This window comes from Rattus norvegicus, chromosome 5, assembly GCF_021556685.1.
Source record: "Rattus norvegicus strain SHRSP/BbbUtx chromosome 5, alternate assembly SHRSP_T2T, whole genome shotgun sequence".
Lineage (NCBI taxonomy): Eukaryota > Metazoa > Chordata > Mammalia > Rodentia > Muridae > Rattus > Rattus norvegicus.
The window spans coordinates 143,956,607-143,969,460 of record NC_141538.1 but is presented as its reverse complement, the minus strand read 5'-3'; the positions used below and the strand labels follow the sequence as shown (position 1 = coordinate 143,969,460).

The 12,854-nt window shown below is 51.1% G+C and overlaps 1 protein-coding gene across 2 annotated transcripts in view; it reads right to left on the bottom strand.

The window, feature by feature from the left end:
• Positions 1 to 12,854, bottom strand: part of Grik3 (glutamate ionotropic receptor kainate type subunit 3) — a 217,505-nt gene that overhangs the window by 31,479 nt on the left and 173,172 nt on the right. For both annotated transcript variants that reach the window (NM_181373.3, NM_001112716.1), the window contains 1 exon segment: positions 6,122 to 6,325. In NM_181373.3, coding sequence (NP_852038.2) covers positions 6,122 to 6,325 — 204 coding nt within the window.

The window sequence follows — 12,854 nt, the reverse complement described above, 5'->3', positions numbered from 1 at the left end:
CTTCTTCTCCAAGTCATAGATCAGACAAACACAAGTCATTGTCCTCTGTTTTGGTCTCCTCTAGGTACCCCCATCTTCCTTTTGCACCAGTGAGTGGCTAAAGCCCTGATGGTATTTTGCTTATCTGACCCATTGCTTCTTTCTGGCTTGGTCACACCCGCACCTAACGACACCCCCACCCCACCCCGCTGCCCACCACTGCCGGCCTGTTATTGGTTAGGGCCGTGTTCAGAAACCCTCATACACCAATCTCATGCAGGTATGGTCTAGAAACATCTAACCCCAGCTCCGGGGCTCTGGATAGTTCCCATGTTCACCAAGTTCAGTCAAGCTGCACAAAAGTCAGGGCCAATGCCTACCCCTGCCTGTTGTTACCACATGGGATGGTCCTAAGACACTATAGGGCTTTTGTACGGTGCAGAGTCCCAGACTGATCCACTTGCCACTGGCTGGTTGATATTGTCAATTTGATACAATCTAGAATCAGCAGGGAGACAAACCTCTGGGCATCTCTGTGAGGAAGTTTCTAGAGAGGGTTATTTGAGGTGGGAAGACCTGCCCTGAATGTGGACAGCGCCATCTTGTAGGGTCCAGGAGTGAATGAAAAGGAGACGGCTGGCTGAGCGTGGAACATTCACTTCTCCTGAGTTGTGTACGCTCTTGACTTTGTGTGCAATGTGACCAGCTGCCTACGGTTCCTGATGCCCTGCCTTCCCTTCCATGGTGGATGACACCTACAAACTGTGAGTCCAAACCTTTCCTCCTTTAAGCTGTTTAGTCAGGTGTCTTGTTACAGTGATGAGAAAAATAACTAGCTTCTCTTGCCTGACTCTGTCTTCCCCAGTGTCACCCTCCCTAGAGAAGCCGTGACAGGCTTCTATGTAGCTCTTCACTCTATGAGCCCAAGATGACAGTGGCACTCAAGATCTTTGGGCTGGATGACCAGGTCCAGGATCCCTCTGCTGAGGAACTTGCTTGTCCCAGGCACTAGACCTGTTTCCCTGACCATCATTTTAGACTATGAAGTTCTCATGTGCCTGGCCCCTGCTAGCACCTGGTTGTCTGACCCCTTTGGTGGGCTGCTCCCTAGGCTGAGTTCTAGAGCTGATGCTTATATGGAGAATCTCAGTAGGACACTATGTCCTTTTTGCTCCACGCCTGCCTGCCTAACTGGTCAGCCACAGATTTACTTTGACAGCCTCTTAAGCTTGCCCAACACTCTTCAGATCTAGCTCTGAGCAATCTGCTGCCCTGACAACAGTCCACTTCTGTAGCCATCTGCTTCCCCTGCCTTAACTGCCCTGCCCCTGAAGCATTCTGACCTGTCCCAGGAGAGCTCCCAGCATGCCTTGTGTCCAAGTGTACCAGCCCAGCCTGAATGAGGTAGATTGGGCAGAGCTTCTCCTGGATACAAGAACAAGGCTTGGGTTCCAACACTCGTGCATGTACACCAGAGTGAGGGTTGCTTACGGTGGGAAAGCAATGGGCCCAGATGAGGTCACAATTTTGACTTCACCAGACCTTACTTAATGCACATTTTGGATGTGAAGGTGAATCATGGCCCACAGCCATGTCTCTGGACAGGGTGAGCAGTCCATACCCATTTATGAGACTTTCGCTCACCAATGCCTGCTTTGCGTCCAGGTGCTGGACAATGGCCAAGCCAAGTGTATCAGAGGCTTCCTGTCTAGGAGAAGAGTCAAGCAGAGGGTACAGTTCCTCCAGTCTGTGTCATTTCCCCTGACTGTACTCTGTGACAGGAGAGTAGAGGGGATAGCTGGGCATGGCTACTGCTTCACAAAGGAAGGGTGACATATCAAGGTTACCTGTGACCATTCTTTGTCCCCTATCTTGGTGTAAGCTTATCTAGAAATCAGAGGAAACTCTATGCCATACAGCTCAGGCATGAGCCTGGTCTTGTTGACTTCCTTACCCACACTATGCTGGCTCTCCTCCTTGCCAGGGTAGGTATCCTGGGCAGTTTCCCCCTTCATCCTCATCTGGCTCCTTCCTTGTCCTATGCTAACCACCTGCTGAGAATAGGTCCTAACATGCAAGTGACTCCTCTGGAGGATCTGTAGCCAGCATCTCCCCTGAGGTCCATGTTAGAATCCACCAGCTGGTCTTTCATCAGCGCTCTCCCCTCACCCCCATTCACCAAGCACAGCCTTCACGTCTCCTGGATGGGCCTCCAGCTCCTTCCTTTCCCATTGTGTCTCACCGCTCCTCCAGGCCTCTCAGCCACCTGTGCAGGCTGGCCCCAGTTTGATTCAAGAATGGAGTAATTTTCCTTCAGAGTCAGGTTGATGCTGCCCCCTGGCTCTCTTGATGTCCGTCCCTGGCTCCACATCCTCCAGTGGTGACCCTGAAGCTCTCAATACTAACATTAAGTAACTTGGCTGGGCATGTAGCTGTGTGATGGAATGCTGGCCTAGCATGCATAAAGTCCCAGGATCCACCCCAGAATGAAAACAACAACAGCAACAGCAACAACAACAACAACAACAACATCACCCCTCATTATCACCCAAGCCTCAAGGCTCCCTCTCTTGGCTCCCTCTCCATTTGTGGCCCTCTACTGGCTTCAGGCTCTCTCCTCTTGGGTCTTTTCCTTCTCATTCCCCAAGTAGGCTCCTGGGTACTTGTACCAGGACATGGAAACTCTGTATAGTAGGTAGGGGCTCCTGGTCTTAAAAAAATGCCAATGTTCCAAGAAAAGTGGTACCTTAATGTAGACCTCGGTGTCCTAGGAGTTGGATTTATGTGTGTGAGCCTCCAAGGTCAGCTAGGGAAGGTTGAGGTCCTGGACCACTAGGTCCTAGGTTACATGGAGCCGGATGACTGTGGCTGGATGACTTCTCTCACTGCCACCATGTCTGAGCACGGACACGTGTGATGGGGAGAGGGGAGGCTGCAACTTACAGAGTAGGCCACCTCTCACAGGTGAATGCTCACTGCGTGCAAACCGAGCCTAAGGCTCTGTTTTCATTTGTAGCCGGGGGCGGGGGGGGGGGGAATGGAAGCCAGAGGGGTTGGCGGACTCTTCTCTGTGCGAGCTGAAATGAGCTCAACCTGGAATCTGAATCTATTTCCATCAGATGCTAGAGCTGTCAGGACTCATGGGAGGATTGAAGGCCGAGAGGTGAGTAGAGACAGATGCCTGAGAGGGGATGAGGGGGAGCAGGCAGCAGGGACGGGGCGAGGTCAGAAGACACATGCACTTCAGTTTGCTGCTGTGCAGTGAAAAGCAACCTGGGAAAGTGAGTGTGTCTGCAGGGGGTGTCTGCACCCTCAGGTGCCCACCTCCCACAATGCTGGGTCAGCAGAATGTCAGGAAGGGTCTGCCCAGGACCTCCACATGGACCTGTGGGGTGGGGGCAGACACTTCCAGAGGTGGGAATCCATCATCTTTCCGCCTCCATTTGGATCCCTAATAAGGAAGTAATAATATTGCCAAGTCTTTACCATGCTCTCTATGAGCTAGTGAGAAGACTAATTATCTGACGACACTAATAAATGGTTATGATGTTATTAAAAATGGCACCAAGCTAGGATTAACAGGCTCATCAATCGTAGGGAATCGGGTTTAACAAGGTCTCCTGCCTGTCACACCCAGCCTCCTGGCCTTGATGGGTACCAGGTCTCCAAAGCACTGCTCAGCAGGTCAGAGGCTGTGGATGAGGCTCCCCGTGCTTCCTCAGCAGAGGGGCGCTGAGGGTCTGGCTGCTGCTGGCTTTCTCATCGTGTCCCTTTAGAAAGTCTGCCCTTCATAGTCTGTGGGCCACTGAGGCGCAGTGGGTGGCTGGCCTGACTGCTCTACCCCTCTTACAGAACCTCCCTTCCCATCTTCTTCCTTCCCATCCCCTGTGCAAATGCTGGGCTTCAGAGCCCCACAAACAAGGCTTGGGGGAGCCGGTAAAGAGGAGGTGCATCCGGTCCTGCTGGCTCATTTCCATAATAATTACAGTTATTACTAGTAACAGTGACAATATGGCCTCCCATTTACATGGAAGCCTGTACCTCAGAAGCCCTTTCCCATTCATTGTCTTCCAGCCTCACAGTGGGCAGAGGAAAATGGAGCCAGTTATTGTCTTTCTCACTGTGGAGGCAGGAAACTGGAGCTTGGGGGACACAAAAGAACTCTTGAACAACTCCCACCCCGCAACGCATTCTCCAAGGATAGCTGTGAGGATAAAAGTAAGAACACCGCCATTAAGGACTGACACTCTGCCCGCTATCGCAAGCATGCCTGTTACCTGGGTCCTCACAGCACCCCTGGGAGGCAAATTCTGTGCATATCATCCCCCTTGACAGGTGAGGGGACAGACGAATTCAGAGACTGCCCAGGGACACACAGCCACCAAGTGTCAGCATCAGTATGGGCTCTTCAGCGTTTCACTCTCCTGCCAGGCTTCCAGCAAACCATGTCTGACATGGTAGGCCTATGTCAGACCTCTTGTGCCTCAACTTTCCTCCCCTCCATGTGCCTCTGAGGTCCCATATGGTACTTTCACCAACATCCAGTGGTGACCAAAGCCTGGTGAGGCTGCCTCTATCTGTAGAGACAGAGTAGTAAGGAGCCTAGGCACTAACTGGGATCATAGAGCATTGGAGACTGTCAACTATGAACGTGTCTCCTCCCTGGCTCTGGGGACAGTGTGGCCGCTCTTTTAGAGAGATGAAAGCTCAGGCCTACTTAGGTTCAGAGCCTTAAAAGACTCTCTGGCTTTGCCTCCAGCCCACCAATCGGTATCTGAGGCTTGGCTACTCTCTCCCTCTTGCCTCAGTTTCCGCTGTGGCATCAGTGGGCTGCATAAGGATGGGGGGGACCAGGTCTGAGGAGGGGCCATGGCAGGTCTAGTCCTTGACTCCATTAGCTGCAGGAGGATTGCTTTCAGATGGGTGTTGCTTCTGTACTGCTGAGGACTCCGAGATGGAGGTAGGGAATATCACATCTGTGCCCCGTGGGCCTGACAAACAGTACCTGGCTACTATAAGGTAAGTCCCACACCTTCCTCATCAGCCTTGGTTATTACTAATTATGCCTATAGACAAAGAGAACTCTGTGTGTGTGTGTGTGTGTGTGTGTGTGTGTGTGTGTGTGTGTGTGTTTGTACTGAAGAACTTCTCAGGTCACACCTCTTCTAAACATAAAAGCTGCCTCTTTTTTTTTTTTTTTTTGGTTCTTTTTTTTTTTTCGGAGCTGGGGACCGAACCCAGGGCCTTGCGCTTCCTAGGTAAGCGCTCTACCACTGAGCTAAATCCCCAGCCCTAAAAGCTGCCTCTTGAGCCTCAGATCTGCTGGTCCAGAGCCTGAACTTCAAGACGGAGAGTATGTTTGGTGTTGGCATCATATGGATACCTGTAGCCCTGTGCTCCTGTCCCAGTGCTCCTGGGGTGGGTTCTGGGGTGGGCAGTGACATGTACATTTCACTGAGGAGGAAGCGGCTCCGAGGCTGGGTCACTTGTGCCCGTGCCCATAGCTGAAGGCCCTGATTTCCTTCTTGGCCTGTGACTTCCTTGTTCTCTTCCTCACAGTCTACAAGCCCAGCCTCTTACCTTGGGCTTCTCTCCCTTCACCCTGCCTGCATGGCTCCGTACTCCCCAGGTCTTCCCCCTCCAAGCAGAGTGAGAGGTTCTTGGTGCTGCCCGGTAGGTGTAGTTTTACCCATCCCTTCATCCCAGCCCCAAGCCCACTCTTTGAGTCATCTGCCAAACCGATCAACCCACACTGGCTAGAGAAGTGACAAATCAGTTTGCATGTCCCTGAGTTGGGTGGCATGTTTGTTTGGGGTCTTTAATCCCAGGGCTGGGATATCCTTCAAGGAGCAAATGGCCCCAAGGCTATAGGAACTTCCCCATAGAAGGCTCAGCCAAGATGCCTTGGGAAAGCCCCCTCATCAGAGTGCCCAATATGTGCACATAGTGGGCATGCTGGGAGGTGGACCTCCTAGGCCACGCAGACCCAGCAGAGCTGGGCACACTTGGATGGATCTTGATCAGTCCCCAAGATCCAGCCTTCCACTGTCACCTGCTGGGATGCCCAGATGTTCAAATGGCACTTCACTGGAACCTCCCACCCTGTCCTCATCCCATCCTCCACGCCCAAGCCTTGGCTTACGTGGTCAATGAGTTCCTTGACCATGCCGTTCCACTGGCCCTTGTCGTCCTGTGCCCCGTACTTGCCGTCTTCCACCAGCCGGATCTCGTAGGAGAAGCCCAGGATGTGCGCCAGCTCCTTGAGCAAGTCGATGCAGTAGCCCTCGAACCGGTCATTGCCGTAAAGGGTCCTATCAGACTTGCGGAACATGACAAAAGGCTCCTCCTGTGGGAACAGAAGGAAAAGAGGGGCTAGGCTAAGTGGGTCTGCAGCTCAGACTGGCCTTGAAATCAATAAGCAGTTAAGCATGACCTTGAACTCCTGATCTTCCTGCCTCTACCTCACAAAAGCTGGAATTATAGGCATGCACCACCATATCTGGCCTAGGCTCTTGTACACACACACACACACCCCACACGCATTCATTGGGTGCATGTGTGTGTATAAATAGGTACATGGGCATATGTGTACAAGAACCTGTGGGGGGCTAGAGGTCAAACTCGGATGTCATTGTTTAAGTACCATCAATGTTTTCTTATTACTTTCATCCTAATAATAATAAAACGTGCATTAGACCTAGAGAATATTTTTTAAATATTCCTCCTAGCCAGTTTTGTGTCCTCACTCTTAGCACTCTGGAGGCAGAGGCAGGAGGATCTTCGAGGCCAGCCTGGTTTACGTAGAGTTTCAGGTTAGTCATAGTGACAATATCGAGACCTCATCTCAAAAAGAAAAACTGCTTAAAAAGAAAATTATTTGTATTTCTGTGGATGGAGTGTATATCATAAACTATTTTGAGTCCTACACTCTGTCCTGGAGACAGGGCCTATCACTGACCTGGACTGGACTGAATAAACTGGACTGGCTAGCTGTAGAACCGTAGGGACCCTCATTTCTGCCTCCCCAGCACTGGGGCTGCACGGCTGAGCCGCCACCCCTGGCTTTCTGTGTGATTCTATGGGTGGAGCTCAGGCCCTCCTGTGTACTCCTTTTCATTAATCATCCCATCTCCTCAGGTCCCGGACTCTTGTCTTTCTGACACCACTTCAAATGGCTTTGTACCTACAGCCTAGAAGCAAGACGAGGGCAAGTCTATTTTCTGAAAGCCAACTTGGTGGCTTGCAATGGTGCCTCCAGGGATGGTTCTCAGCACAAGGGGACGGGGCTCTGCTGCTGCTGACTGACATAGTTGCCAGTGACCCAGAACTGTCAAGAAGTGGGACAGGACTACCTGGTTCTATAGTACAGGATCTCTGCTGTACCAGTGTCCCAAGCCAGCATGAGCCTGATCTTAGGACCTGTTAGAGAATCACTCTTGGGCCCCATACTAGACCCACTGAGGCAGGAGCTGCCAGTGAGCTTCGTGTCCACTCAAGTTGGAGGACCACGCAGCCAAAGCCCTTCATCAGGTACGGTGACTCCCCTACTTGCTCAAGATTAGACAAGTTAACAAATTAGTTAACAGATTGGACACACCCCTTTCCAATACCACTCTTTTAAGGTCCTCTCAGCACCCAAGTCAGGATCTGACAGTAAGCCAACAAGTGGCAACTTCAACTGTATGTGGCTCCCAGGGATCAGAGGATCCTCAAGAAGGCAGTGTGTGGGGCCAGGGATGTCTATCCTGTGTCAGGCGCCTCTTTCCAGGTGAAAGGCATAGAGTAAGGGCTTAGCGCCATCTGACTTTTCAAAACCACACTCGTTGCTGTGCCACAAATGAAGAACAAGGAGAAGGCAGGAAGCTGTGGGGAGACCTTCATTCAGTTGGAGATGCTTGGAGGTAACATGATCCAGATGTCCCAGAATCCAGGTCAAAATGCTAGTCCTTGATTCTGTGGACCTCAAGCACCCATCCCCCACCCACTCACAACCCCCTGTGTGGAAGTTTGGAATGGTCGAGCTGAATCCCCCCCCACATTTGTCGAATTACTACGGTGCACCATGTGCCATTTTTTGACTCTTGTCAGTCTGTTTTGTTTAAGTCTTATTAGATGCAAAACAGATGATCACCATTTAATACATGATGAAACAGACTCAGAGAGGGTCACTACATTACCCAAGGCCACACAGCAATTGAAAATAGTTCCAAGGAGCTCAGTTTCAGATGTACCCAGCCAAGCAGCACTCCACCTGGCTCCTTTCCACTCCATCCCTAGGCTTAGATGGCCCTGAGTCCTGAGCTCAGGCTGAAGGCTACTATCTCCTCACTTGCTTTGATCTCCTGGCGCTCCTTTCTTGTCCTGACCCATCCTCTGCCCTGGCTTGCTGGCCACCTTCTCCTATACCCACCGCAGCACCGGGCTCTTGTCTAAACCCCTCTACTCCTAGCTGAGTGCTGTCCACTGACAGGATGCAAGCCCACAATAACACTAGTACTTGCATAGAGGGGTGTCTCAGCCTCTCCCCCATTGACAGGACCACTTTCTTGAGCCCATGGGCCCCTGGGATGGGGTGGGAGGTGGAAGGCTCTGGTGACCATTATTGGATGTCCTCAGGAGTGGAGACCTGACAGTGTCTCAGCCCAGCTTCCTGCTATGTAGGGTGGGCTCTTCCTACCCTAGCTCCCCAGTTTCCCAGTGTGCCACCCCACTTTATAATGACCCTGCTCAGGCTTTAGGGACCTCTTCAGGGGTTTCTGAGACAGAGAGTGTACCAATCTCCAAGGGGTTCCTGACCATCCCGGGAGTCTGAGGACAATGCTTCCAAGGCTAGTCACTTGGGAACGTAGACCTTTGGGTTAGTTCCACCCTAGATCTCAGGGCCTCTGGTGCTACCCTGTAGTCAAGCAAGCAACTTAACATGGGGGAAGGGAAGTACAGATGCGTCAGTCAGGGGCTCAAGGCTGAATGAAGGTTGACCCTTTGACCCTTCCTCAGGTAATATGCCCCCATGCCCTGGAGATGGCCTGGAGGGAAGGCCACAGGTGGGCTGTCAGCCCATTTACCCCCTTGATGGATGTTCTTTTGCAGTGAGCGGGCTATACACTACAGTACTTGGTGGTCCTGACTTCACTCAGAGAACTAGAGAGAATTTATTATCTTTCCCAGGGAAATCACCAGGACCGGGAGAGATTCCCACTCCCTTCTGTAGAATGGAGATTCTAACAGAACTTACCCTAACAAGAGTAAGAATAAGATGAACCCACCTAGGAAAAGCACTTAGTGCCTGGCAAGTGTCATCTGCTGATATTACTACTACTATTGTTCTTATTGTCACTCATTGCTTCTTCCCATGCACTCTCTGGCCAGTTACTTCAGTGACCTTTCCTTCTTAGAGACCACACCAGGCATCATCAAAGGGTAACAATCATGGCCGCCAGCGGAAGTGGAGGGAATGGGAGTGGGAAAGCCCCTAAGACTTCTCCCTTCCTGACCCGCCCCCTCCACGCCCCTCCAAGGGCCTTAGCCTCTAAAATTAGCACTTCATTTGCAAAGCCGCCACAGCCCCAGAATCTATACATCTCCATCTAAATACGCTGCCTTCTGAGCAGCTGCAAAATGCCATTAATTTCGGGAAGTGCTTTGCGGATGGCATACATATTTAACAGCTGAAGCCCAGGGCATTAAAATGGTGTTCGCCTTAGTAATGCGTCTCCAGTCCAGCAACATTTCCTAGGGGGTAATTCTCAACTCCGAGACTACTTATTCATGGACTATTTCACAATTTATTACTGGAAATGTCCAGACAGCCAGTTCACCGGCTCCCTCAGCTGCTAATCGATTGCTCAGTGAAGGTGCCCTCAATTTCATAACTTCACGCTCTCCTATTGCTCCGGGAGAAGAGTCGTGGGACCAGGGGTAATATTTCTCCTCAACAAGTCTCTGAAAACAGGGGTTCAGAAAAATAACCTTTCCTGACTTTCAGTCACAAGGCTTCGTCTGGGTTCGCTACAATCACTTAGCAATAGAGAGGCCAGGCCTAGAGCTAAGCTTCTGCCAGACACAGGGCCAGGAGCTTGAAAGAGGAGGCAGGGAGAAGGCAGCTCCCAGAGAAGACAGATTTGGGGATTAGCCATCTGATAGTTGGGTCCCCGAGTGCCCTGATTCAGGCCATGTCTCCTGAGCGCACATATACACACAGGCAATGCGAATCACATGCTTCTGAGTTCTGTCTGCCTGACCCTGCTCGGACACACAAGTGTCCTGCTCCCGAGGCCTTCACCCCTGCTGGACAGAACAAGATAGGATGTTCAGAATCTCATTGCTCCGGTGGGAGGGCTCAGCATGGCCCCTGGCCTGGTCCTCCTGGCCCACATTTTGGTCTTGGCTTTCCCTTCTCCTGCCACGGCGTGCTGGGGGTGGGTGGGGGAGGGCGGGTCCGCGTGCCTTGCCGTTGAGTCTATGTGGGTCACGGTGTGCATACTGACTGCACTGGTGTGTATCCAGAGGCCATCCCGTGGCCCTTTCCTCGGAATTCACATCCACCCACGTGCACCCTGATTGCCACTCGCATTCACAGCCCAAAGTACCTTGAACCTTCAAAAGCAGGGCCCCAGGAGCACTCTGTGTGCACTTGCTTCATGTAAGCTGAGGTTTGAGTGCATGCATTTTTCATGAGAGCATAGAAGAGCAGATCCAGAAGAGAGGCTGGGCCTGCAGGGAGGGTGCTGGGGTAGGCTTCCAGCTTCAGAATGGGGGTGGGGGGTAGAATCTGGCTAGTGATCTGAGCATCCTGATGGCACAGTCAGACTCCCATCCATTTGTCCATTCAGGACAAGGCATCCCAAGGACTTAACCCCAGAGGTTTAGAATAGAGACCAGAAGATGGGGCTGGGAAGCTCACACAGGCTGCTGTGGCCTGCCACATCCCTGGATGAAGGGAGTCCCCCTCAAGAGGGCTCTTGTCCCCTCCAGGTCCTTAGTCCCCAGGGACTGAAGAGTTTGATGTTTCAATCCTGTGCCCTTGGTACCTGTCTGTCACTCAAAGTGTGTTTGCCTGCCTTGGTAATTCCAGGAAAGAGAGGTCAGGGCCTGTGCTCCCAGCAGGAGGTGCTGGCCCTGTACACAGGCAGCCAAGCAAGGGGCTGAGTTTCCAGCCAGGACAGCTTTCCCAGAGCCAGGCTGATCTACTCCCTATGACTTGTGTAGTTGTCCTAGGAATAGATAATAAGGCTGATCCTAGGGCCAGGAGCTAAAGACTGTGGCCAAGAGAGGGGGTGAAGGGGTTGAGGCCAACCTGGAGGTTTATGTGTCTCTGAGAGCTAGAACTCTGAGGAGGTCCTGGGTGGATGTAACAAACCTTAAAACTATACAACAAAGTATAGACCCTGGGCAGATCAGGGGATGTGAGGTAGGCCCAAGAGAATGCACTGGGCTTGAAAAATGGTCAAGTGAGAATTGAATATTCATAACACAATGTGCCCCAAATGCCAGGAATCATCACTCTGACCATGCTAAGTCTTGGTGAAGTTGAGGGCTCTGAACTTTAGAGCCATACACGGTCATACATGGTAGGCATGTTGTAGTCAACTTGAGCTCACTGGGTCGTGAATATGTCATCCGCAGCAATACATTGCAATGACTGCTTTCAGCCCGCAACGAGTTTATGAACATCCACCTTCTCAATCTAGGAGGTTGATGTGATCATTCCTGTCTCTTCCTTGTCAGGTAGGCCCCAGGTACAGAACAGGAGAGCCGTTGTTTCAGACCCACACAGTACGTCAACAGAGAAGCCGGGACTCAACCCCAAAGTCTGTACTCTTAACCATTGCTTCTTGGCTGTTCCTCCAGGTACCAAAGAGCTATCGGCCATTTCTACCCAGCTGAGTTGAGGCTGAGGGGCAGCGGGGCAGGTGGAACTGTCTCCAGGCCATGAGCCAAGAGAGGCTTATCTCCCCACATCCTCCTCGGGTTCTTGGGAGCCAGCCAGTTCTCCCAAGAAATGAGCCCAGCAGGTTGGGGATCAGTGCTACTATGGTGAAGAAACTGAAGATGGACTGATCAGGAGGATTGGTAGCTTGCTTGATTCAGCTCTTCTCAGGAAACAAGGCAAAACAAACAAAACAAGAAACCCCCCTGTGCCTCTCTGCAGAACAATTCATACTCTTTTATTGGGAGGAGGGGAAAGAGCTACACAGACCAGGCTGACCTTGAACTTGCAGAGATCCACCTGCCTCTGCTTCCTGAATGCTGGAATTAAAGCCAGTTCCACACTCTGGACACAGGGGCAGCTGCCATTTCTATGACGTGTGATCTAGTGGCCATCCAAGGTGGGTGTGTTTTGTATCCTGCTGGGGAGTCCTCAGTTCATTATTGGGCCCTTTGGAGTCTTGCTTGGCGGTTGCGTGTCTCCACGGTGACTGTGCCCATCTCTCCTCCTCATCTCCAAAGTCACATTTCTCTCACCTCGTTTTTTTAATCTCGCCCCGCAAGAAGTGTTTTATTTATACCTCTCATTTCATGCAATTCTGCGTTTAATCTTTTACCACCTTTTTATTATTTTATTTTTACCCTTTTATATTTTGCCGTTGTCACACTTTCATCCTTTTGCTTTTTGACTTTTTTTTTTTTTTTTTGGCTTGAACATTTTCTTTTTACCTTGTCTAGCCAGCGTTGTAAATTATTTAATTTTTCATCTTCCTTAATATCTTCCCTTTTAATCTCTCCTCCTTTACCTCATTTTCTCTTTATTAGTTCCCGCCTAACCTTTCTGTTTAGCTCTCCTCTTGCTGTCCCCCATCTTTCCTATTTTTAATCCATGTCCACACTCCTTTAATGGCTCATCAGTCTCCTTTAAATGCCTGGGTGCTTTTTGT